This window comes from Centrocercus urophasianus, unplaced genomic scaffold (genome assembly GCF_019232065.1).
Source record: "Centrocercus urophasianus isolate 14NV4802_14NV808 unplaced genomic scaffold, USGS_Curo_1.0 seq_22, whole genome shotgun sequence".
Taxonomy (NCBI): domain Eukaryota; kingdom Metazoa; phylum Chordata; class Aves; order Galliformes; family Phasianidae; genus Centrocercus; species Centrocercus urophasianus.
In genome coordinates, this window is record NW_024884778.1 from 5,808,247 (window position 1) to 5,830,363 (window position 22,117).

At 42.0% G+C, this 22,117-nt stretch overlaps 1 protein-coding gene across 18 annotated transcripts in view; it reads left to right on the forward strand.

Annotated features, from left to right (window-relative positions):
- The window catches only part of MAGI1 (membrane associated guanylate kinase, WW and PDZ domain containing 1), a 291,392-nt gene extending 269,622 nt beyond the window's left edge, over positions 1–21,770 (forward strand). For 10 of the 18 annotated variants that reach the window (XM_042823242.1, XM_042823236.1, XM_042823243.1 and 7 more), the window contains 7 exons: positions 2,737–3,030; positions 7,078–7,281; positions 12,668–12,758; positions 12,880–12,943; positions 13,753–13,899; positions 15,178–15,316; positions 18,910–21,770. In XM_042823242.1, the coding sequence (XP_042679176.1) occupies positions 2,737–3,030; positions 7,078–7,281; positions 12,668–12,758; positions 12,880–12,943; positions 13,753–13,899; positions 15,178–15,316; positions 18,910–19,613 (1,643 nt within the window). In that variant the 3' untranslated portion in view covers positions 19,614–21,770. The remainder of the gene's footprint in view (positions 1–2,736; positions 3,031–7,077; positions 7,282–12,667; positions 12,759–12,879; positions 12,944–13,752; positions 13,900–15,177; positions 15,317–18,909) is intronic. The other 8 variants (XM_042823237.1, XM_042823255.1, XM_042823254.1 and 5 more) reach the window with 5 other exon arrangements.
- The last annotated feature ends 347 nt before the right edge of the window (positions 21,771–22,117 follow it).

The following is a 22,117-nucleotide window of genomic DNA, read 5'->3' on the forward strand; positions in this document are numbered from 1 at the left end:
TTTCTGTCAAAATGCAGAAGTGTTCAGTCACAATGTACCCTTTATGTTACATATGTTAAGTACATAGTTCTCAAGTTCAGGCATATGCAGAAAGGCAGGCAGTGATGTACTTCAAGCTTCAAGAATATTAATACAACAGGTTGAAAATTAGACCCACAATGGAGGCCAGGACTGGAGCAGTACCTCTAAAAAAAGTATTTATTCTTACCCAGGGCTGAGTGCCTTTCATACAATATTAAATAATTGTTTACTTCCTATTTATTTCATTCTTCCCGTTGTGGATTAAATGCTGAGGTATATCCCTGCTCTAATAGCCTACATCATAGGAGTGTATGTCATTCCTGACAGAGAGGGAAGCTGTAGGAGGTGGGGGTTGAGAGGAAGAGAAGGGCAGCTGAATTTTGGTATTGTCTTTGTGCATGGATTTTATATCTAGTTTTACAGCTTCCAGGCTGGAAATTATGAAAGATTTAGATGCATGAAAGATTCTGATATAAACCCTTGCTATTTCATTCAGGAGATTGTGCAGAGCTATTTCTGTATCATTTCAAATCTGGACACTTACTGTAGGATAAATTATTCAGTATCCCTTTTTTCACCTTATATTTGCAGGCTTTCAAATTCCAGCATAACTTTCCTGAATTTTGGTCCTCTTGCTGCTCCTCTCATCTACATTCCACAAGAAAAAGTGTTCACCTAAATGGATACTCCATGGCCTGAGATCCATATAGGGGGAACGTTTATGTGCTCATAATATGTAGAATATATTAATATGTAGAATATATTCTTAATATGTAGAATATTGTGTGTTTAGTACATACTTTGAGTATGTAAGTGCTATCATGTACTCTCAAGAATATTTTAAAATTTGTTTTCCTTTGGATCATGGGTTTACAGTTTGGATTTTGTTGGCATCCGTTTTGTTGTTGCTGTGGCTTTTAAGATATTCAGCTTAGTTTTGATTTACCAGACAAACTGGAGAAACGACAAGCAGCCTGGCTAATGGAGTCAGGCATTCCATAGGGACAGGAGCAATACGCTGCTCTCAGCTGCAGAATTGGACTGTGGAGAACTGGCTGGGTAATCAGAAGTGGAAATTGTCATGGGCCACTGTTCTTACCTGGGGTTGGCTCAGGTAAAGAACAACATTGTGCTGGAATGTAAGCAGTGGGGAACTCTCCTGCTTTCCCAGCAGATGATGTCTCAGCTGCAACATGGTCCAGCCCTTCAAGAAAGATATGTTTGAGTTGGAAAGGACCCAACTGGAGCGAGTCCAGAGGACCAGGGAGAATAAGGAAAGCTTTCGAAAACATGGTCTGCAAGGAAATATTGAACAAATTGGGATTGTTTAGCCTAAAGCAGAGAAGGGGGAGGAGGTGTTAAACTCCCTGAGACTATAAGAGGCTGCTGCAAAGAGGGAGAGAATAATATGTTCTCCATATGCCTGTGAGATAAAACTAGAAATAATAGCCTTATGTTGCAGCAGGGAAGATTTAAGTTAGATATTACAACCAATAGATTGCCTGGGGAGATATTTAACAGCAGATTAGACAAACATCTGTCAAGACTGACAGTAAGTATAGCTGGCCCAGGCTTCAGCAGTATGGACTAAGAGATTTTTTGAGATTTCTTCAAGCCTTGTGGTAGCTGATTAGATTTTAAACTAATACCAACTTCACTTGCTGTTAAATACTTGTTTAATATTAATGTTAATAATGTTTGAAGGTTCCCCCCAACTGTGCCAGACTGTACAGATGAAAATTGCTTGTTCTTCCACCCAAAAAAGCTTAGTTCACAAATTATTTTGTTATGGTGTGGTAGTTATTTGTATCAAGATCATGTTAATTAAAAACAGTCAGTGCTATCCAGCTAAAAAAAAAAAACCAGACAGGTGTTGAGTGACACGTTTGTTCTGACTCTGTATCCACATGGCTTGTGCACATAGAAGGGCTACAGCACTGATAAAGGGTCTGGAGCACACGTCTTATGGGGAGTGTCTGAGGGAACTGAGATGGTTCAGTTTGGAGAAGAGGAAGCTCAGGGGAGACGTTATTGCTCTCTACAGCTGCGTGAAAGGAGATTGTGATGGGGTGGGGGTCAGTATCTTCTTCCAGCTAACGGTGATAGGATGAGAGGGAATGGCCATGTGTTGTGCCAGGAGAGGTTCAGGTTGGATATTAGGAAAAATTTCTTCTCAGAAAGAGTGGTAATACACTGAAACAGGCTGTCCAGGGAGGGAGTGGAAACACCATCCCTGGAGGTGTTCAAGTAAAGGGTAGATGTGGTGCAGAGGAACATGATCTAGAATGGTCATGCATGTGTTGACAGTTGGACAGGTTCATCTTAGTGGTCTTTCCAACTTTAATCATTCTATGATTCTATAATTTGTTATAATAATATGTAACTGGAGTGGGGATATGGTTTCTAAAGGGACAGCTTTGACTTAATGTAATCCAAGCTGAAATGGCACAGAGCATCCATGCGTGCACTGAATTGATCTGGTTATGGCAGTGGAAGGCTTTGGCTGCACGGCCATACACAGGAGAGTATGTGGTCAGTGCTGCCACTGAACAGAGCTACTGCTAGGGAAAGGAGATGGAGGACAGAACCCCTGGTTGTTCTGGCTGTGATTGGTCGATTGAAGCAGGTATTGTCCTTTTTTAATTCCTTCTCTCAGCAGACAAGCACTGAACAGCACAGCTTGCTCAGCCGCTCTTGTTTTTTTTCCTTCCCCAGTCCCCAAGGCAGAAAATGAAGTCCCATCCCCAGCCTCTTCCCACCACAGCAGCAACCAACCGGCCTCGCTGACAGAGGAGAAGCGAACGCCGCAGGGCAGCCAAAACTCCCTCAACACCGTCAGCTCTGGCAGCGGCAGCACCAGCGGCATCGGCAGCGGCGGCGGAGGCGGCAGCGGCGTGGTGAGCGCCGTGGTCCAGCCCTACGACGTGGAAATCCGCCGCGGTGAGAACGAGGGCTTCGGTTTCGTCATCGTGTCGTCGGTGAGCAGACCGGAGGCGGGGACGACGTTCGGTAAGTCTTGGGGTTTGGCACCGCACCTCGAGCGAGACGCGGGTTGTAGTGCTGCAGCTCAAGGAGGCAAGTGAGGATGTTTAATTGAAAGTCACGAGCTTGCCCTAATTTGTGTAATTAATAGTTTAATTAGAGGCTGAGACTTAGTAGGTGTTTGTCTCCTGGGTTTTGTTCAGCACTGAGTCACGTAAAGCAGAATGAGAAATGCCACCCGTGGCCATTCCCCATGCGGGCTGGACCCCTTCCTGGGGTTCGCTCTTGGAAGAGCAGACAGGGATCCCCTCAGAGGTGCTGTTTCCTGATGCAGAAAGGGAGCAAGTGGAAGGATGGTGGAATTAAGCCATCACTAAAAGCAGTAATGCCTCAACTGATTAACTTCTTTTTGGCAATCAGGGATTATTCTGATCCTCATTACAGAATGAGCATGCTGATAGCTGAGAAGTTTTAATTAATAGTCCTTGCTAGTGAGAAATAAAATTGAGATTTTTTTTTATTTTTTTTTTTTTTAAGAAGAAAACATGATTTTTTCTTACCCATTCCACTTTGTATCCTCCTCCCAAACCCATTTCTTCAAAGTCAGGAGATACTGTGCTCATGTGGCATCACACATGGCATTCTGCCCTTGCAGGGGTGGCTGTGTTTTGTTCTGACCACTCTCTTCTTCTAGACAGGCACTTGTCAAACAGGCACTAGTGAGGTTTAACAAGGCCAAGAGCAAGGTATTGCCCTTGAGTCAAGGCCATTCCAGATAGGACTAGACTGGGAGAAGAACTCATTAAGAGCAGCCCTGCAGAGATGGATTTGGGGGTCCTCACGGATAAAAAGCCGCATGTGAGCCAGCAGCGTGTAATTGCAGACCAGAAGGCCAGCAGTACCCTGGACTGCATCAACAGAGGGGTGGCAGAGGGCAAGGGAGGTGGTTGTCCCCCTCTGCTCTGCCCTCCTGAGCCCCATCTGGAGTACTGTGTCCAGACCGTGGGCCCCCAGCACAACCAGGATGTGGGGCTGTTGGAGCAGGTCCAAAGGAGGGCCACAAAGGTGATCAGAGGGCTGGAGCATCTCTCCTGTGAAGATAGGTTGAGGGAGATGGACTTATTTAGCTTGGAGAAGGCTCCAGGGAGATGTTATTGTGGCCTTGCAGTTCTTCAAAGGAGCTTACAAGCAGGAGGGGGACAATTTTTTACACGGTCTGATAGTGATAGGACAAGGAGGAATGGCTTTAAACTAAAAGAGGGAAAATTGAGGTTACGTGTTAGGAAGAAATTCTTTATTCAGAGGGAGATGAGGCCCTGGCACAACTGCCCAGAGCTGTGCCCCATCACCAGGGGTGTTCAAGGCCATGGATGGGGCCAAGGGCAGCCTGAACTGGTAGGGGGCAAACGGCCCAGGGTAAAGATTTGAACTAGATGATCTTTAAGGTCCCTTTCAACCTAAGCCATTCTGTGATTCTATGACATGATTCTTTGCTTGTCGTCAGGTGTTGGTGCAAGAGAGGTGTGATTCTGTTTGCCCAACGAATGAGTTATATATTGCAAAGCACGAATAAGCTGGCTTTGCAGGTGTGCACAGGTCAGCCTCCTTTAAAGCAGAAACGTCACTGCAAGGAGGAAACCATCCTGAAATGCTCCTTACTTTCCTTCCCGTGGTTTTCAAGAGGCAGCATCCACTTTGATTTCATAGGGGAAAAAACTGTTCTCCCCCTGTTGGTCTGTGATGTGTGTTGTGGATGGAGGGGGAATTGAAGATCAGAACAAGTGCTCTTGGCCATATTCCCACTGTATCACAGAGCAGGGCTGTGTTTTGTAGACAAAAATACACTGCAGTCTCCCTCTAAAGCTTGAATGTTCTTGGGGCATGCAAGATCTGGGCAATCAGAGCAGCAGAGGTTGCAAGGGTGAAATGTCCAGTGTAGACCTCATCTAGTGAGCTCTGTCAGTTCTCAGGTGCTAGGCTGCCTTTATGCTGTCCTCATTGCTGGAAACTGCTCTTCCAGAGTGGATATTTTGGTGCCTGAACACAACATTGCAGTGCAATATTCATTAAACTGAACTCAGTCTAAAACAGAGAGAAAGCTTTTAACTTCTCAAAGCATTTGCAAACATGCAGTACTAACTCTTGCTGTATGAAAACTATGCTCTATTTTCTGCAGAGAAACCTTAATGTGAGGCTGTAAAGAGTTATGTTTGCTTTAGCCCAAGATACTCTCTAACTGGAAGTTTTCTGTGCAGGGACTCCTCATGGAGATCTGTTGATCTGTGACTGTTTTTCCTTTAATTTTTTCAAGCATATTCAGCTTTTTCCCAATACTCTGCATGAGATGTGTTCCCTCTCCTGTGTGGTGCTTGCTCTGTACTTGCTTTGTAGTTTTTCCTTTCACAAGTAGTATGTAGAGATGGGCCAAACTGGTTCTAAAACTCACCTTGGTCACTTTTGTGTGGGCTGGGCCATCAATGTCCATGAGGTTGGGTTGAGTAGAAACTCATTCCTTACTTCAGGAACTCATTTCAGGTGCCTTTAACAGAGCCTTTAAACTGAATGGGGTTTTATATTACCAGAAGGGGAAACTTTCTAACATAACAATAAAACAACAATAACAGGAAGTCCCCCAGCCATTTGCAACTAACATTAATGCTTTCTGCTAGTTTTCATCACACTTTTCCAACCTTGTTCTCTCTCACTCCATGTTCCTTTTCTTCTTCATGGTATTTCTGGTATTTCATGCTTGCAGCAGTGTTTATCTCTAAAACTACTAATCAAAGATAACAACACAGATGAGAAAGTGCAAATGAGGGTGAATGTATTGTGTAGCAATGAGTTTGGTATCTGTATTTGCCTTCCATTTTTTTCCCTGCTTTTCTGGGTGTAGTTTATCTCATTTTCTAATGTTTCTTAGCCAGAAACATAATTCTAAAAAAGTAAAGGACGAAAATCTCCCATCATCTCCTGAGTCCATTGTATGAAAAAAAAGCAGGAACCAACACTTCCACGTGTATATGTGAAGCATTGGATGCTCACTCTGTATACCTCATCCTTCTCACCATGCACTGCAAGCCGAAGGGTTTTATGCCCATACAGGGAAGCCAGGTGGAAGCTCTGGGTTTATCTGAATTATGTTTTGTATCTCCTGTGTCCCAAATCTGATTTTGGGGAAGACTGTGTCTCTGGGGCCAAGCAGTTGTGTGGAAGAGGAGGGGAGTTTTGTTTTCAAAACACATTCATCTCAAAGTGCTCTTGTTCTGTGTATCAGACATCTCCGTGGTTCTGCCTGTGGTTTTAGAGGTGTTTACATCAGAGTGCCCTTATTCCCATCCCTATGCCTTCTTGGATTGTAGAAGGGGAAGAGTTAACAGGGACTGAGGGGGATGCCTGCACCAAATGGGTTACCTTTGTCGGTCTTGGCCCATCTGTAGTGGTCCTGTGCCTTCCCTGGTAGTACCTTTGTTGCAATGGAAGAAAACTGTTCTGTGTTGCTTCCCCATCCAGTGCTGATAGATTGAGGCTTCATGGTGGAAAGGGAGCCACACTCCCTCCCAGGGCTAGAAGGATTTAATCTTTCTAAATGGAGAAAGAACAAAACATTGGCAGAAGCTTGAACAGCAGTTGATTTAGAGAGAGACTCGAGAGGCTGACACCGATGTAATCTTGGAGGAGGAAGGTTTTGTTTTCAGCGCACAGTTTCAATTTTTTGATACAAAAATAAAATCAGGATTTGGGTTGTTCTGGGGCTGCTAAATGCAGTTGTAGTCCCTAAAAGCTCACAGAAATCAAAGGGGAGGGAGATTGGAGGGATTAACAGACACCTTTTTGTAAAAGAAGTATTGTGCACTCATACTAGTTGATTGCCAATGTTTTGAACAATGGCAGCAAAGCTATCCTATAATAACTTTTGCTTGATGCATTAATTAATTAACCCTTAACCTTCTCTTTCCCTTTTCAACCCTTTTTCTCCTTTTCCCCTTCACCATATTCCCACGTATGTAAACAATTAAAACCAAACCAAACAAAAAAACAAACAAAAAACAAACAACCCCCAAACCAATACAAAAGCGGGAAATGCATGTGTGGCCATGCCTCACAAAATAGGTCGGATAATTGAAGGGAGTCCCGCAGACCGCTGTGGCAAGCTGAAAGTAGGCGATCGCATCTTGGCCGTCAATGGGTGCTCCATCACCAACAAGTCGCATTCAGACATCGTCAACCTCATTAAGGAAGCGGGAAACACCGTTACTCTGCGCATCATTCCAGGAGATGGTAAAGTATCTGTTCCCTGCTGTCTTTTCTGACCCTTTTGTTGCTTTGTTCCTGGGCTTTTCTCATCTGTCAGAGCTGCAGAATCGTAAAGATTTCGTCTCCCGCTTGGGGAATTGGAGCCCAAGGGTTGTGAGTGTTCCATAGCTTATTTTTTTTGTGTAGGAGTGCTGTTTTCTCAACAGGGCTGAAGTGATTCCCTATTTAAAAAATCATTATATTCCCTTCTATTGTGTTTCTCCAAGTATCTCCTTAAAACGATCTCTAAATTTGATGCGTATCTTGGTACTCTCTGATTTGATTCTTAGGTTAATGGTACAGCTTTAGAATATTTGAGAACCGCTGCACACTCAGTAGCTCAGTATGTGGGATCCCTGAAGCTTTCCACAGTCTCTAAAGAGATCACAGAAAGGGATAAACACTTTGTCATGTTTTAAGCTGTTTGAAAAGAAGATTTGTTTTTATTCTGCGTAAGTCGCTCTTTGAAGTGAATCTCAGTGCATGTGGAAATGCCTTTATTAATGGCAGAGGCTCTGGAGATGCTTTGCAGCTGATAAGGAGTTCCCCTGGACAGGAAGGATCTCATTGCTTCTGATGAGAGGGAACGTGCAGGATCCCTGATAACATGCTGACACTTGGTGCTAATTTCTGCTTTGAGCTGTTCAGTAAAAGTAAAGATCTGTGTTATGTATCGTTTTCATGAAATGAATCACTAGCTGTGATGCAAATAGGAATGGAGCAGACATAGGTATAGATACAGCAGATATTTAGCATAGCTAGAATGGCAAGAATTTTGTTTGTTCTTTGTCCTGCTCTGCAATGGATAGGCTCACAGGGAGAACTCAGTTAGAGATACTTTCACACTGCTCTTTTTTGTTTAAGCTGAGTCTGTGGATATAGGATTTGCTGGCTCAGACACAGAAATAATGAGCATTTCTGTACAGTACATTCCTTGCATTCAGTTAAACGAAGGAAAAGTGCAATTAGGTTTGAAAGAAAGGCTGAAAAGCTGTAAGTGAAGTGAAGATGTCCCCCTCACAATGAAAACTACTGGAAAGAGACCTTTTCATTCTGCAGCCTGACAGGAAACATTTTGCTGTTACTCTGTATGTGGACCAGCACTACTGCACTTAATGCTTCCAAGGAAGCAGAGGGAAGCTGTGAACTGAACCAGTGTCTGTAGTGCAGAATGAAGAAGTTAAATGATATGATTTCCTGTAGTAATCTGAAACATGGATTTAGTTACCCCATACAAAATGATGGTGCTGTGTTTAGTTATAGGGCAAAAGCTGGCCAGGACCAGAAGTGATCTCCTTATAAATCATTTCTATTTAGTATGATCTTTTTTGCATGAAGGCTTTATTCTCCAACTGTCTAGCAGCTACCAGGTCAAATGGTATGTGATCCTTTTCTACTTCCAGTTAAATGAATATTCATGAATAACAAAATGGCTGTGAATCAGGCTAAAGGCTGAGCTGTCCTTTGTGTGCCAGTTTGGGAAGGTAAACCAGGGAAAGAATTGTTCATTACCTTTATTTTGATATCTGATCAAAGTCAAGGAAACTGAATTTTTGAAATGAACAATTTATGACCCGTTTGGATTTTTTAAGAGGAACATAGCATCCTGGTGTGAGCACTCAGCCAGCCTTGTTCATGCAAATGAGTGTACAGAATACCTTCCTAAATTGCTTATGTTCGAAGAGACCTCTGCAGCTTGACTGACATCAGGCATTCCTAGAGAAGGAGAGCTATAATTTAGAGAAGAAGCCAACTCTTTTCTCTCTCAGCAATGCAGGCTTTGAGCCTTTTTGTTTGCTGTGCTCTGGAAATCCAAAGTCAGATTGCCAGCTCTGTCTGCTTTTAATTTCCGGAAGCCAGTAAGGACAAACACTTGGAAACATGGTGAGAGGTTTGCTCAAAACCCATGAAATTTAAGGAATCAGTCTCAATGCTGTTTTCTTTTTGTTGCCTTCTGACTTTGGGGTGCTTTCTGGCAAATCTAAACATTCTGGTAGTGTACTTCATTGGGGAAAGATAAAAGTAAATTGGAAGCTGTGCTTCTCAAATAAGGGTGGAACTAAAACTCATCACAAGACTCAAAATAAACTCACATTGCTAATCTCTTCTAACATTATTAAAACCACCAGAAGTTTTTCCTGCATATTAGTCTTGCACCAACTCACTGTAATGGACCACCACAGGAGTGTATTTGCAATGATATTGCAGTGGTTTAGTATGATGCAAGGGGTTAATTAGTCAAAAAATGCCAATCTTAAATTGGTGGCTGGGTGTTCTAGGGCAGAACAGGGCAAGGAGTTTCAGTGAAATGTGTAGGGTTTGGAATGTGCTCTTGTAATTATGATAGAGATAGGTTTTCCTGTATTTGTGTTCTGTTTCAATTTTGCATGGTGGCTGGCATGTGTCCTGAACCTGCATCTAAAACACTAGCAAAAATGATGCACAAAAGCTGCCTCGTGGGATAGGGTGGGCCAAAAACAAGCACAGTACAATTGGTGTGAAGATACATCTGTACCGAAGATGTGGTGTTGCCAAACTCGGTCTACTTAGTCAGCTAGTAACGGGAAGGAATGTTGCTTTTTTCTTTGAAGCCCATCTTCATCTCATCTCCAAATATTTGTGGAGGATTCCAGAGGTTTTGTTCTGAGTGAATACAATGCACTTAAGTGTGTTTCAGGACCTTCTGGTGTTGGAGACAGATTTGAGCAACAGGGAAACTTTACAAAATACATGGAATTATTTTGTAGAATCCAAGAGTTTAATAGGGACACGGGGACTTCTCACACAAGCCATGCAGAGCCTCTTGCTCTCTGAGCCACTGAATGCAGGCCAGCTCTGTTCTGGAAGATGTTAGGACTCTGTATGCTAAGAGCTTGGGCACATTGACTTGGGCACACTGCTGCAGGCAAAGGAGCTGTACTCTCATTGAACCCATCTGTTTGAACGGTTCTTTTTTTTTCCTCTTTTCCTTTTCCTGAGTTTCTCTTGACATGAACTGGCTGTGGAAAAAACCTTCAGCTCTTCTAGGTTTCTCCATGACTGAAGTAAATCCATGAAATAAAATAGGTTCCCAGGACCAAGTACACCCATGACTGCCACTTTTCCTTGAGTTAGGCAAAGAAAATTCCCATTTCTGCAAATTCTTATTATATCTGGACTCTGTTTAATAATGGGGGTTTTTCTCATAGTCAGTGAAGTGAATTACTGGATGCCAAGAGCTTATGAGACAAACAAGGGCAGAACAGAAGATATTGTAATTTTATATTGGAGAGCCAGCTATTTCCTCCTGGTTTTTGTTGCTGTTGTCTGCTGTGGCTCTTTTATAGGAAGAACTGGAACTGGAGAAATTAATTAAAGAAACAAAATACATCTTTTTAGCCAGTGATTCTGCATTCAGCTTAGATTCTGCTCTTCAAAAATACTGATCACTGTTTTGCAATCAGTTGTCCCCTCTGCTAGACACAGTGTGTTTAGGCACGTGGTGGGGGTGGATGTCCTTTATGCAGAGCTGTTCAGCAGAGGAGTTGTGAGTCTGACTGGGAATGCCATGCCCAGTGTGTTGGATGTTTCTACTGACAGTGGTTTCCCAGTCCCAACGCCCATCACTGTCCGAGGTCATTCAGCACTTGAATGGTTATGTATGGACCATGGACTCTTCCTCTGAATTCAAACTCCTGTGTGACCAGGAGGGTGTTTTTAGGATTTGCTGACCTGCAGGCACACCAGAACAATTCAAAGTTTGAAACTGTCAGTACTAATTTCAGTTCAGGATCGTTACATTTTATGGAATGTGCATTGAGTTTGATATGCGTGTATTCCAGATCTTTGACTAATGGCATTTGCATGACCTTCATTTCAGTGTTTGAAAGGAGTTCTAAGTTTATGCTTTTTTTTTTTTTTTTAAGCCAATGATAAAGGTCCAAAATAGCAAGAGAACCATTTTACCAGGCAGGGACAGCTAGATGGTCCCTTCTGCATCAACTTCCTTCCTTGTTCTGTGAAGCAAGAGTGAGGAAACCTCTCAGAAGTACCTCTAGTTTTGCGTGGAGAAATACAGCTTTTGTGCAAACTGATGTTGGGCTGAGAGTCCTTCACTGCAGTGTAGTTTGAGTTCTGAGGTTAATCCCCTTCTCTGTGTTCTCTTGGTGAGCTGTTTTGTGAACTGTGCCCACAGCAGTTGATGTGTCTGATGCAGGCAGTTCTGCGTCCCTGCGTGCAGCTTTGAGTGCTCAGGCAGCAGTGTGTTGTATTACAAAGACATATTTCAGTAATTTGGGGGTTTAGTCATATTTGATATCACCTTGTGAGGTGTTAGATAAAAGCCATATCTCAATCTTACCGAAGATTGCAGTTGGTGGTGGAGGAAGTACTGATAAGCTTATAATACATGGAATAGTTATTGCTACTATAAAATTAATCCAGCCAACCTTCCATATTTGGAGACTTTAATGATCGGAGTGCATGTCATTATATAAAGACAAAACTTTCTTCAATCCTTCCTACACAATTCAGCCTTTGTTCTGAGTATGTCTGACAATCAGAGAGATCTCCAATCCAGATTGCCTTTTTTTGTCTTCCAATTGAGTGGCTTTAGGATTCCCTTTAGATTGATGATAATAGTGATGCATTTGTTTACTGAAAAAGCTTCGTTGGGGGGCAAAAAATATTATATACATTATTTATTATATAAATACACTATATATATGATATAAAAATATGTAGAAATATTTTACTCTCTGCTTAACGCTATCTGCAGTGGGTGGCTGTAGGAGCTTCTGGTACACTCATTCTTTTCAAGTGAAGTGATTCAGTGATGGAGCTCAGTATGATGTTTTCACTAAAGCCTTGACATTGTCAAGAGCATAGGCTGCAACAACAGCAGTGATATGACAATGTTTCTTAGCTGGTTAGGAGCGCTTAGAAGTTTTTTATCTCACAGAGAAGAAAAACAGATTAGGAAGTGGTTTTGTACGTCTGATAACAGATACCAGAAAAGGCAGACCCATGAGGATAGAGCTGTGGGCATCCTGATCTAGTGGAAGGTGTCCCTGCCCACATGAGGGGGGTCGGATCTAGGTGGGCTTTAAAATCTTTTCCAACCCAAAGCGTTCTATGATTCTATAAGAGATACAGCACAAACAAAGGCCAGTATTTCCCTGCAATTGAGGTGCTGTACAGTTTCATATACGTAATTCCTATGACATATCGTAGTCTTTATCCTGCTAATGTTGAGATTTAAGAAATTTAAGCTGGTTCCAAGTTCTTTAAAGCCAACATACTGATGCTTTCCAGTGAAATGACTTTGCAAAACTTCTTTTCAATGAGCAACCGATGGTGTTCCTCCATAATGAAAAAAAAATTTGTTTTGCAGAATCCTCCAATGCTACTTTATTGACCAATGCAGAAAAAATTGCTACAATTACAACCACACATACTCCTCAGCAAATACCACAGGAGACCAGGTCAGATTGTTTTCCTTGAGGAGAGCGTGATGCCCTGCTCTCTGTTTGGTTACTCCTTGATCATCTTCACACCCCATGAGCTGTCTTTTTCCTCTCTCCCTCTTTCTCTCATGCACTGCAGCAGGAACAACACAAAACCAAAGCAGGAATCCCAGTTTGATTTCAAACCACCCCAAGCAGCACAGGTAAGGAACGCTTTTCTAATTGCTTTGTTTACCACAGACTGTTGCTTCCAGTCTGCTTAAGGGCTGTGCTCAAATGTTTCCCTTGAAAATCCATACTAGGAGGCTGTTCTCTCTCAGTCTGCTTGCTGGAGAAAGAGGGATTTGTTGATTAGTTTCTTAATAGGTGTTGCTTTTGTTTCAGCTGGCAAACGTTTCCAAAGCATTCTCACTCAGACTTTAAGAAAAAGTTAAACGTTTTTATGGCGGTAGTGATTGATGTGCTTGTTTATGGAAGTGTATGTTTTAAGGAGGCTCTCCACAAAGCACTTTGTGTGCAAATGATAAAATCAGGGAACAAAGAAGAGCAAAACTTAATAAGGAGCTGTTCCTGAAGTGCTCCAGGTTTTGCAGACTGTGCCTTATTAAAAAGATTATTCCACTGTTATCTTTCCTTGCCACTGGCCATCCCAGAAGTAACCTCTTCCATCAGGGACTTCAGAACATCCCTATGCCAACAGCATTGTGCTATACAGAAAAACAATGCATTTACTTCTGATCTAACAAAAGAATAGAAGAGGTGGTAACAAAACAGAGAAGACAGCACTGTGGTGTAGTCTCATCCCAGTTACCAGCTAATTAGAGCCTGGCTCTGGGAGCAGGGTTGTCTTCACGGCCCTTTACAAAGGAAATCCTCATGTGTGTGTGAAATCTCAACTGATTTCAACGATGAGTAACAGAAATAATAACGTTCATTGGCTGAATAATTTCAAAATGAGAACTAGACGCATTTAACTTTCTGTTCAATTGCACATGTGTCGTCTTCTCTCCAGCAGGACCAAGATTTTTACACTGTTGAGCTGGAAAGAGGAGCCAAAGGGTTTGGCTTCAGCCTGCGAGGCGGCCGGGAGTATAATATGGATCTGTATGTGCTGCGGCTAGCTGAGGATGGGCCAGCTGAGAGATGTGGGAAGATGAGGGTATGCACAAACAGATTTTAAAAGCACGCTGCAGCGAGCTGACTTGCCTGCCTCTCCCCTACAGACACATCTTCTGCTGTGCTAGCTAATGGGAAAATTAAATGTCAACTGAAAGGAGCGGTAGTTTCTACTTACTGCTGTCACTGGCTTCTGGCACTCTCTATATAAAGAGTATTTAGAGATTGTATATATAATCTCCAAAAGCATGTACACATTGGAAAACTTTCACCCCGTCCTTGTTGCAACCCATATTTCCAAATTCTAATACTTAAACAGACCTTGAAAGCTAACAAAGGCATGGGAAGCAGTGAAAATATAAGTCCCAATTTTTGACTTTGATTTTGTGACTTCTTTAAAGCTGGAGATGTGTAGAGAATTAGGCTGTCCTGCCTGATCCTCGTCTCTACTGGCGATAGAGCAGTGAAGGACCATTCATATTTATTGACTGTTGGATTGAAAGAGTATGGTATAGTTTTAATTAGTATCATCTGTTTCTTTGCATATCATCTAGATTATAAACATTATAGTTATAGTTACATAAAGTCATGGTTACAAAATGCCTACAGAAAGGAAATTACCAAGTTTTATGTATTCCTTGCTCCTCTAATAGAGAACGTGTCGTAACTTCAAAGTATGTCTGTCCCCTCCAGACAGATTACATGAAGGGCATTTTCAAAATCCTTTTGCTAAAGCTAGATTTATAAGTCCAAAAATTTTGCTGATGAAAATGAAGTATCACTGCGCTCTGTGGAAGCCAATGCTTTGACAAATTCTTCCAAGCCCTGTTGTTCTATCTTGATAAATGCTTATATATATAAGAGGAGATTTGCTCGTTCATAGCAGGTATTTATATCCAAGTGAGAAACGAACCTGAAAAAACTACTCGAACATCTTTGTTAAAGCAGGTTATAAAACAAGTAAGCAGTTTGACCAAAACCTTGAAAATAGTCAAAAAGATAAGAACAGTTCTAGCATAGGCCTGGTTACTAAGCACTACAACAATGCAGGGTGTTTTTGCAGAACGGCAGTGAAATAATTTGACACCTCAGGCTGTCCCTGTCTTCTTCATGCCTCCCAGATCCCCTGCGCTGTTTTCAATGGACTCACAGCCATAGCAGTAGATGTCACTGTAAGGAGTCAGGCATATGTAGTCCTAACTGGTGCATATTTTGTCCTATCCGTTTGCTGTGGCCATTGTCTTCTGTGCACTGTGCTGGTGGGGGCCCTCTTCAGGGCTTTTTTCTAATCTCAGGCTCTTCTGTTTTATTGCTTTGGCAGATTGGTGATGAAATTCTAGAGATCAACGGGGAAACTACCAAGAACATGAAGCATGCTCGGGCCATCGAACTGATTAAAAATGGTGGCCGCAGGGTCCGCCTGTTTCTGAAACGTGGAGATGGCTCTGTCCCAGAATATGGTGGGTCAAACTATGAAAACATTCCTTTCTTCCCTGGCATCACTCCATGAATGATTTATCTCAAGATCTGAAGCAGGAATTCTTTTTTATTTTCCTTTCTCACCAGTGTCTTACCAACCTTTGCAACATATGGTTAATTGCCTCGCTTGTACTGAATTTTCTACACATTTCATCCTTTGCTTGCTTCCATGGACTTGGGGCGCAGTGTAAGGCAAGATCATCATAGCAGTATTTTTTGGTGACCAGAGAGGAAAACAAAACAAAACAAAACCTTATTGTCTTGTCCAGCCAAACAAGGAATGTCATTGAACTGTGCCAAACTGTTTCTCAGCGGCTGAAATGTTGTTCAAATAGGTCTCTACTTCTAATCAATGCAAAAACTGGGATGCTGAGTTGTTATTCTGAAGCAGTGATTATTTATTTATTTTTTGGTTAGGATTTTCTCTTAGTTCCTGTCTGTATTCATAGACACGAATGCCAAGATGGCTTACGGGATTTTGCCTTCCCTTAATATTTATGTAAATATTTATAAAGTTATTTAAGGAAAAAAGGAAAAGAAAAAAAAAAGCTTTACTGCAAAAAAGATATTGATTTGGCCTCCTGAGCCCTTTTCTCCCCCTGTAAACAGTCTGCTGGTTTCAACTTGTTAATTCATAAGGTCTGAAAAGGCGTGGAAAAGGTGCTCTCGTCTCTGTGGTGGGGGAACATTCAGCCCTTATTTCTCACTAAGAATTGCATTAGAATTCCTTTTCTTCCCCTGGAGGTTGGATTGCTGGGTGGCTTAACATAGCACACTATTTAATATTACAATTATGTCTTATTTATTTGAGATAATTGTCATATATTGTGCCCTCGATGGAGGGCTACTCCCAACCAAAGGTCTTTGAGGTTTCTAAGGAAACTGATGATTGAAGGGATGTCCTTTACATTTTTCTCCCCTTATTTGGGTTCTTTCTGTGTCAGTAAGATATGTGTTTATCATTCGCTCCATGTTCTAGTATCAAAACCAAAATCATTCTGCACAATTTATGAACTAGATTTTCTTTTCATTTACTGTACAAGGTTTGAGAGTTTCTGCTCACTCTGTTCACTACTTAACTTAAAATGACAGATTCAGAGTATGACCAACCAACAATTGAAGTATTTAACAATCCGAAAGGGAAGTTGTGGGTTTATACTTCTGTAATATAAATAGCACACCAGAAGGTTCAATGATGGCACTGAAATTCTGTAATGTTCTTTCTACTTTTGTCTTTTCCTATACTCCTTTGGATGTACAGTACTGTATCATATGCTAGACTGCATCAATACCTTGTAAATTAAGTGCTTCACATCTCAAAGCGTATGTCTGTTGCACTGAGGATGAAAATCCAACACCAGTTTTCTTTTGGCTAATGCTAAACCACTAAACGTTCATTCTCCATGCAAGGATTTAATATACAGGGGCTGCACTACTTACTGTAAAGAATATCCTTGTAACATTTGGGACTCCTTCCTCTCTTTGTTCTGTTCGCTGCAGTCACAAATGGTTCCTCTAATAATGTTAAGTTCCAATATTTTTCTGACTTGATTGGAACGTGCTTCTCTATGAGGCTGTATATTTTTGTAATGAGTTTTGTACTTATTTTTCATGTTGTGGTCTCTGGTGGACTTTATTTTTCGTCGTTGTTTGATTGTTAATGTTTTTTCTATGACATTCTGTGTCGCTGTTCCAGCTGTCTTTTAGAATGGATGCTCTCGTTGTCTGGGTTATCGAATCACCTCTTAGATGTCTCTTTATGTCACAATAATAACAACCGCTGTCTTTGCAGCCTTATATTTGGGTGAAGCCTAGACAATCTGACTGGAAAAATAAACTTTCTTTATTCTAAGATAAAATATGAAGATTTTTCTTTCTTTCACCTTTAATATAGGGAATCTAAATTTTCTACTTTTCTCTTTCTCTTTCTCTTACTTTTCTTGGTGCTGGGCTCTTCCTTCCTCAGCGATGATACCTCCTAATATCGCTGCATGTATGAGAAATGACAAGCTCGGGGAGTCTTGCTTCTACCTTATGGGCCATAATCAAACTACGGTTTGTAGCTAAAATCAATATTAGGTGTTTTTGTGCTGTGGCCTAATTCCCTCACATTGCTTTCCGCTTCGCTATATTCTATATGTACAGCAATTCATTCCGAGCACCCTGCGTCCCCTGAATTGTAAGTACACCACTGAACACCTTTAAGCCTCGCTTGTACCATGTGTGATAGCCAGGTTGCTGCAAGCCACGTGCTTACAGCTATGGAAAAGAGGTATGGTCCTGCCTGGGAAAACTAATGAGCAAAAATGCACACACGTGAGTCGCAATAAGGGTTTCACTTGGAAATCACCAAAATAATGGTCCATGCCCACACCGACCCTCCCAGGCTAAGGAATGGAGATGTCAGCAGGTGGGAAACACTGTGGTGGCAGGAGCAAGCAGTATGCATAGTGTTTGTCATGGGGGAGGGAATACTAAAGGGAGAAAATTAGAAAAAAAGAAATCTGTCCCCATACGTGGCTGCAGAGGGTTCAGTCATTGCCATTGGGACAGCCCACCTCAGGGTCAGCATGGGCTGAAGGAAGTGTAGCAGCAGTGGCCGAGCTGCCCCACAGAAATTGCTTAAAAAAAAAACAAAAACCAGTAACAAATAAAAGCAGCACCCACATTAAGTCAGCATGGCTACTTTAATGATTGCCACGTCTGTAATGAATCATTCATAAACATCGTTCCAAATGACGTGAGTGATTGAGGCTAAGCTGGAGGGCAGGGCTGTGGGCTCAGTTCTGAGGTTTTATTCAGCTTTGCAGTTTGGGTTAGAGAGGTAGCTCAGCTGGATTTTACATGAAAATAATGAGCTGGAGATTAGGTGTTAATCAAAGCCATTCTACATATTATAATACCTTTCCATTGCTTTGATACGAAAAAACCATACCTTCTGTCATCATCTGTTGAATCATTGTGGCAAAACCAAAATCTACCCTAGGACTTCTCATAACGTGGCAGAATTAAGTAAGATTAAGTAATGTCTTAAAATGGAAATTGCACGATTACAGTCTAATTCTCACACCTTCAAAATGTTCTTTTGCAAGGTCAGAACATAATGATCAATTCTGTTTTCCGCACTTTTTTCTGCTGTTTGAAACAAGGCCTTCCACAACAGGAAGGCAAGGCTTTCAAAAGCCATAAAAGAAAAAAAAAGTTATGCCCTTAGGCCCCTCTTTATTGGAAACTATCACAAAAAAATCCAACAACCCAAAGTACCTTTTTTTTTTTATCCTCACTGGAGTGAAAGTAGCATAAGTGGATGGGGGAAATGTAAAATGCCCCATGATGAGAAGAGCATAACGATGCTATCGGCCTGGACCAAAGCACAGCATAGAACAGAGCAGCACCAGTACTAACCTGTAACTCCGTTGTTCGCAGTTAAATTAACGAAAGCTTTGGTTAGCCCTCACTGACTGCTTTAACATTTGTTTGTTTTTGTCACTAATGAAGTCTGAAGAGTGCTAAGTGGTGTCACGGCGCTGCGGAAGGCTGTGGTACCAAACGCTTTGCTGTTATTTTCTTTCAGACCCCAGCAGTGACAGGAACAGTCCCGCCACAGGTTCACAAAATGTATCGGAAATGAAACCCACGCCATCCGACCGACGGCAGCACCCATCATTGGAGTCCAGTTATCCACCAGACCTTCACAAATCATCACAACATGGGGACAGGCGGACTTACGTTAGAGACCTAAAAGGCAGCAGAGAGGTTAGCAGACATCCCAACGAACACCACACTTGGAACGGGACTTGTAAAGCCAACGACACCGTGCCAGGCAGGAGGACGGAGCGGTCACCGGAGAGGAGACGCGAGAGGCAGCCAGAGAGGGCGGCGGTGAACGGGCAGAAGAGGAGGTCACCCGAAAAGCAGCGCAGGGAAGGGACGAGGAGCGCCGACAACACGCTGGAGAGACGGGAGCGGCACGAGAGGAGGAGAGACCTCTCCCCAGAGAGACGCAGGGAGCGGTCACCCGGCCGGCGCCGGCGCTCACTGGAGAGACTCACAGAGCCAAGGAGGTCGCCGGAGAGGAGAAGGGAGAACTCCCTGGACAGGCGAGCCAAATCATCCGACCGGCGGAGAGAGCGGTCGCCCGAGCGGCGGCTCAGGGAAGAGCGGGCCGGCCACAGGCAGAGGGAAGATGCCAGCTGGAAGCAGGAGGCGAGCCGCCGGCACCCAACCGAGCAGCGCAGGCGGCCCTACAAGGAGTGCAGCACCGACCTCAGCATCTGAGGGGTCCCCGCCGCCTTCCCCACGCCACGGGAGCTGGAACCACCCGGTCTCCGCGAGGCGAGGAGGCACCCGCTGGTTCTACAAACCTTTTATGCAGATGAAATCTTATAACGAAAAAAAAACATTTAAAAAAAAGTGTTGTGCCTGATGTATAATATTAAAGAAAGTATTTTTCAATGTATTCTTTTTTTTTTTTTTTTTTTTTTTTTAATTACTTGCCAAATGTTGGTCCTAAAGGATTATAAAGTTTTGTTTCTACATTCTTTGTAGATTTCTTAAGAGTAATTCCTTTATCGGGCTACTTTCCCCCCTCCCCAATATAGTAAATGGGGGTAGCCAGTAATATAACATAGGTAAAGGATTTTATGACCAAGTTGGAATAATTTGATCCAGACTGTTCTCTAGTGACTCACTGCTACACTGTATGTAGAATATTTTTTAAGGTTTGGGGGTGGGGAAGGAAGAAAATTGTTCATCTCAGTAGGAATGGAGCGCTCCTGCTGAAGGAATTAAAAAGAAAGAGACAAAATGTTCCTAAAATTGCAAGAACTGTTTGAAGAGACTACTGTTTCAATGAAGGATATTTATAATAATAAATAATAATAAATAATAATTAAAAAAAAAAAAAGAACAAAAAAAAAAAAAAAAAACCCACACAGCACAAGGTGATTTGCGATAAGGAATTTTTAGTTTGTTCCATGAACAGTTTATACTTTCAGGCCCCCTCTACAGGATGCGCAAAGGCAGAAAGACTGGTAACCACCATGCCTGTGTCACACACTAACGTAGGCTGTTGATCTCTCATTAGCCTCAGCAACACTTAACGATATTTCATTAAGGCAGCCACCGCAGCCCTCTTCATCTTCTAGATGTATATGGACAGCAACCCGAACGTGCATGGTATTGCGTGTGTGCTTTGGAGCAAGGGAAGGGAGTGGGATCCCGGGAAGGCGATGCGGTGGGGAGCCCTCCCTTGGAGCAGGTGTGTTCCTTCTGCTCGGGCAAAACCAGTGGGCTCTTCTTATTTTGCCAAATTCAGACAAACTCTCTTCTTCTCGCTCCGTATTTAAGTTTTTATTTTACTGGTTCATCCTTACTGAGACAAAAGGAGTGCACTTGCTGAAAAAAAAGAAAAAAAAAAGGTGTATCAAAGGAAAAACACAGGCAAAAAGAGGCAATCAGTGGGACAACCTGGTTGTAGAAGCCTACCCATGCTGGTTATATGCTGTAAAATTGAGTCTGAGAACAGCAGCAAAAGGGAAACCTGCAAGTTTCTAAGTTGTGTTTTTAAATTTGCAAGTTGTGTGGTAAGTCTGCTGTAGTTTTGGTCTGAGATTTTAATGGATTACTGCCTAGCTGAGCCAAAATGTTTGCCGTTACTGTTGGACCACTAAAGTAACCTGCTGCTTTTTACAGTGCATTGATGTGTACATGTATACTGTTTCACATTTTCCATATGAACACAAAAACATTGCAAGTCTATCACTGTTGTTGCCATGGTACTGTAAAAACAAAACCAAGAAAGAAGATGGCCAATCATTGTGTGTACAGTTTAAATTGTAATTAATAGAGCCTGTTGGAAAAAAAACCACAAAACTGTTGCCTTTTTCTTGTATAAAAGAGGATTTATGACAAAATTTAGCTGTGAGGAATGTGATTACGTGTTTATATTTCTGAAAATGGAACAAATCGATTCAGGGGAATATATTTTAATGTAAACTGAATCAGGTATGTAAAGCTGTTTTAAAATGGGAGACTATATAAGTAATTCTAAAGCTTTTGTTCGTTCAGATATCATTTCTTTCTTCATGGTGGGCCTGCTTATATATTCTTAAGCACATGTATGCAGTCTATGTTCTTCAATCATCATTTCTTGCAATGTGCTATTGACATGATGCTCTTTTCTGTGTTGATGAAAAAGCAGTATGTGGGCCAATCTTTTTTATAAAACACTATGCATATATAAATACTACATTGTTCATAGCTTTATTTGACTTATTGGGTTTATACATAACACTAGGATGAGTAGTCGTGGACTTACCCAGTATGAGCTTCTTTCCTTGGAACAGACACTATGTATATGATGTAGCAACAAAGAAGGAGAAAGTCTGTGAATGCTATTTTTATTATCAAATAAACTTTTCCATACAAAGCATACATATGAGTGTAGTGATAAGATGAAGGAAGAGCCACACCATAACGTTACTTATTCATCCCTTGTCTAAAGTAGTAGGTTTGCAGGTTCCAAGGGCCATCCATTAAACATGGTAATATTTGACAAGTGATAAAGCACAAGTTCCCAGTTTTCCAATATGAAATGTTCTTCCCCAGAATAAGGAGAAGCTGAGGGTTTAAGTGGAACAGAGTTCAGTATTATTCCTGGGGTGCAGCCTTTAAGTCTCTAAGGGTGTGTTTGGGTCTATAGGAAATGCACAGATGTTTTAGGTTTGACTCCTGAATTTTTGTCCTCTGCTGCTACTACTGTTTGCCCTCTCTTGTAACAT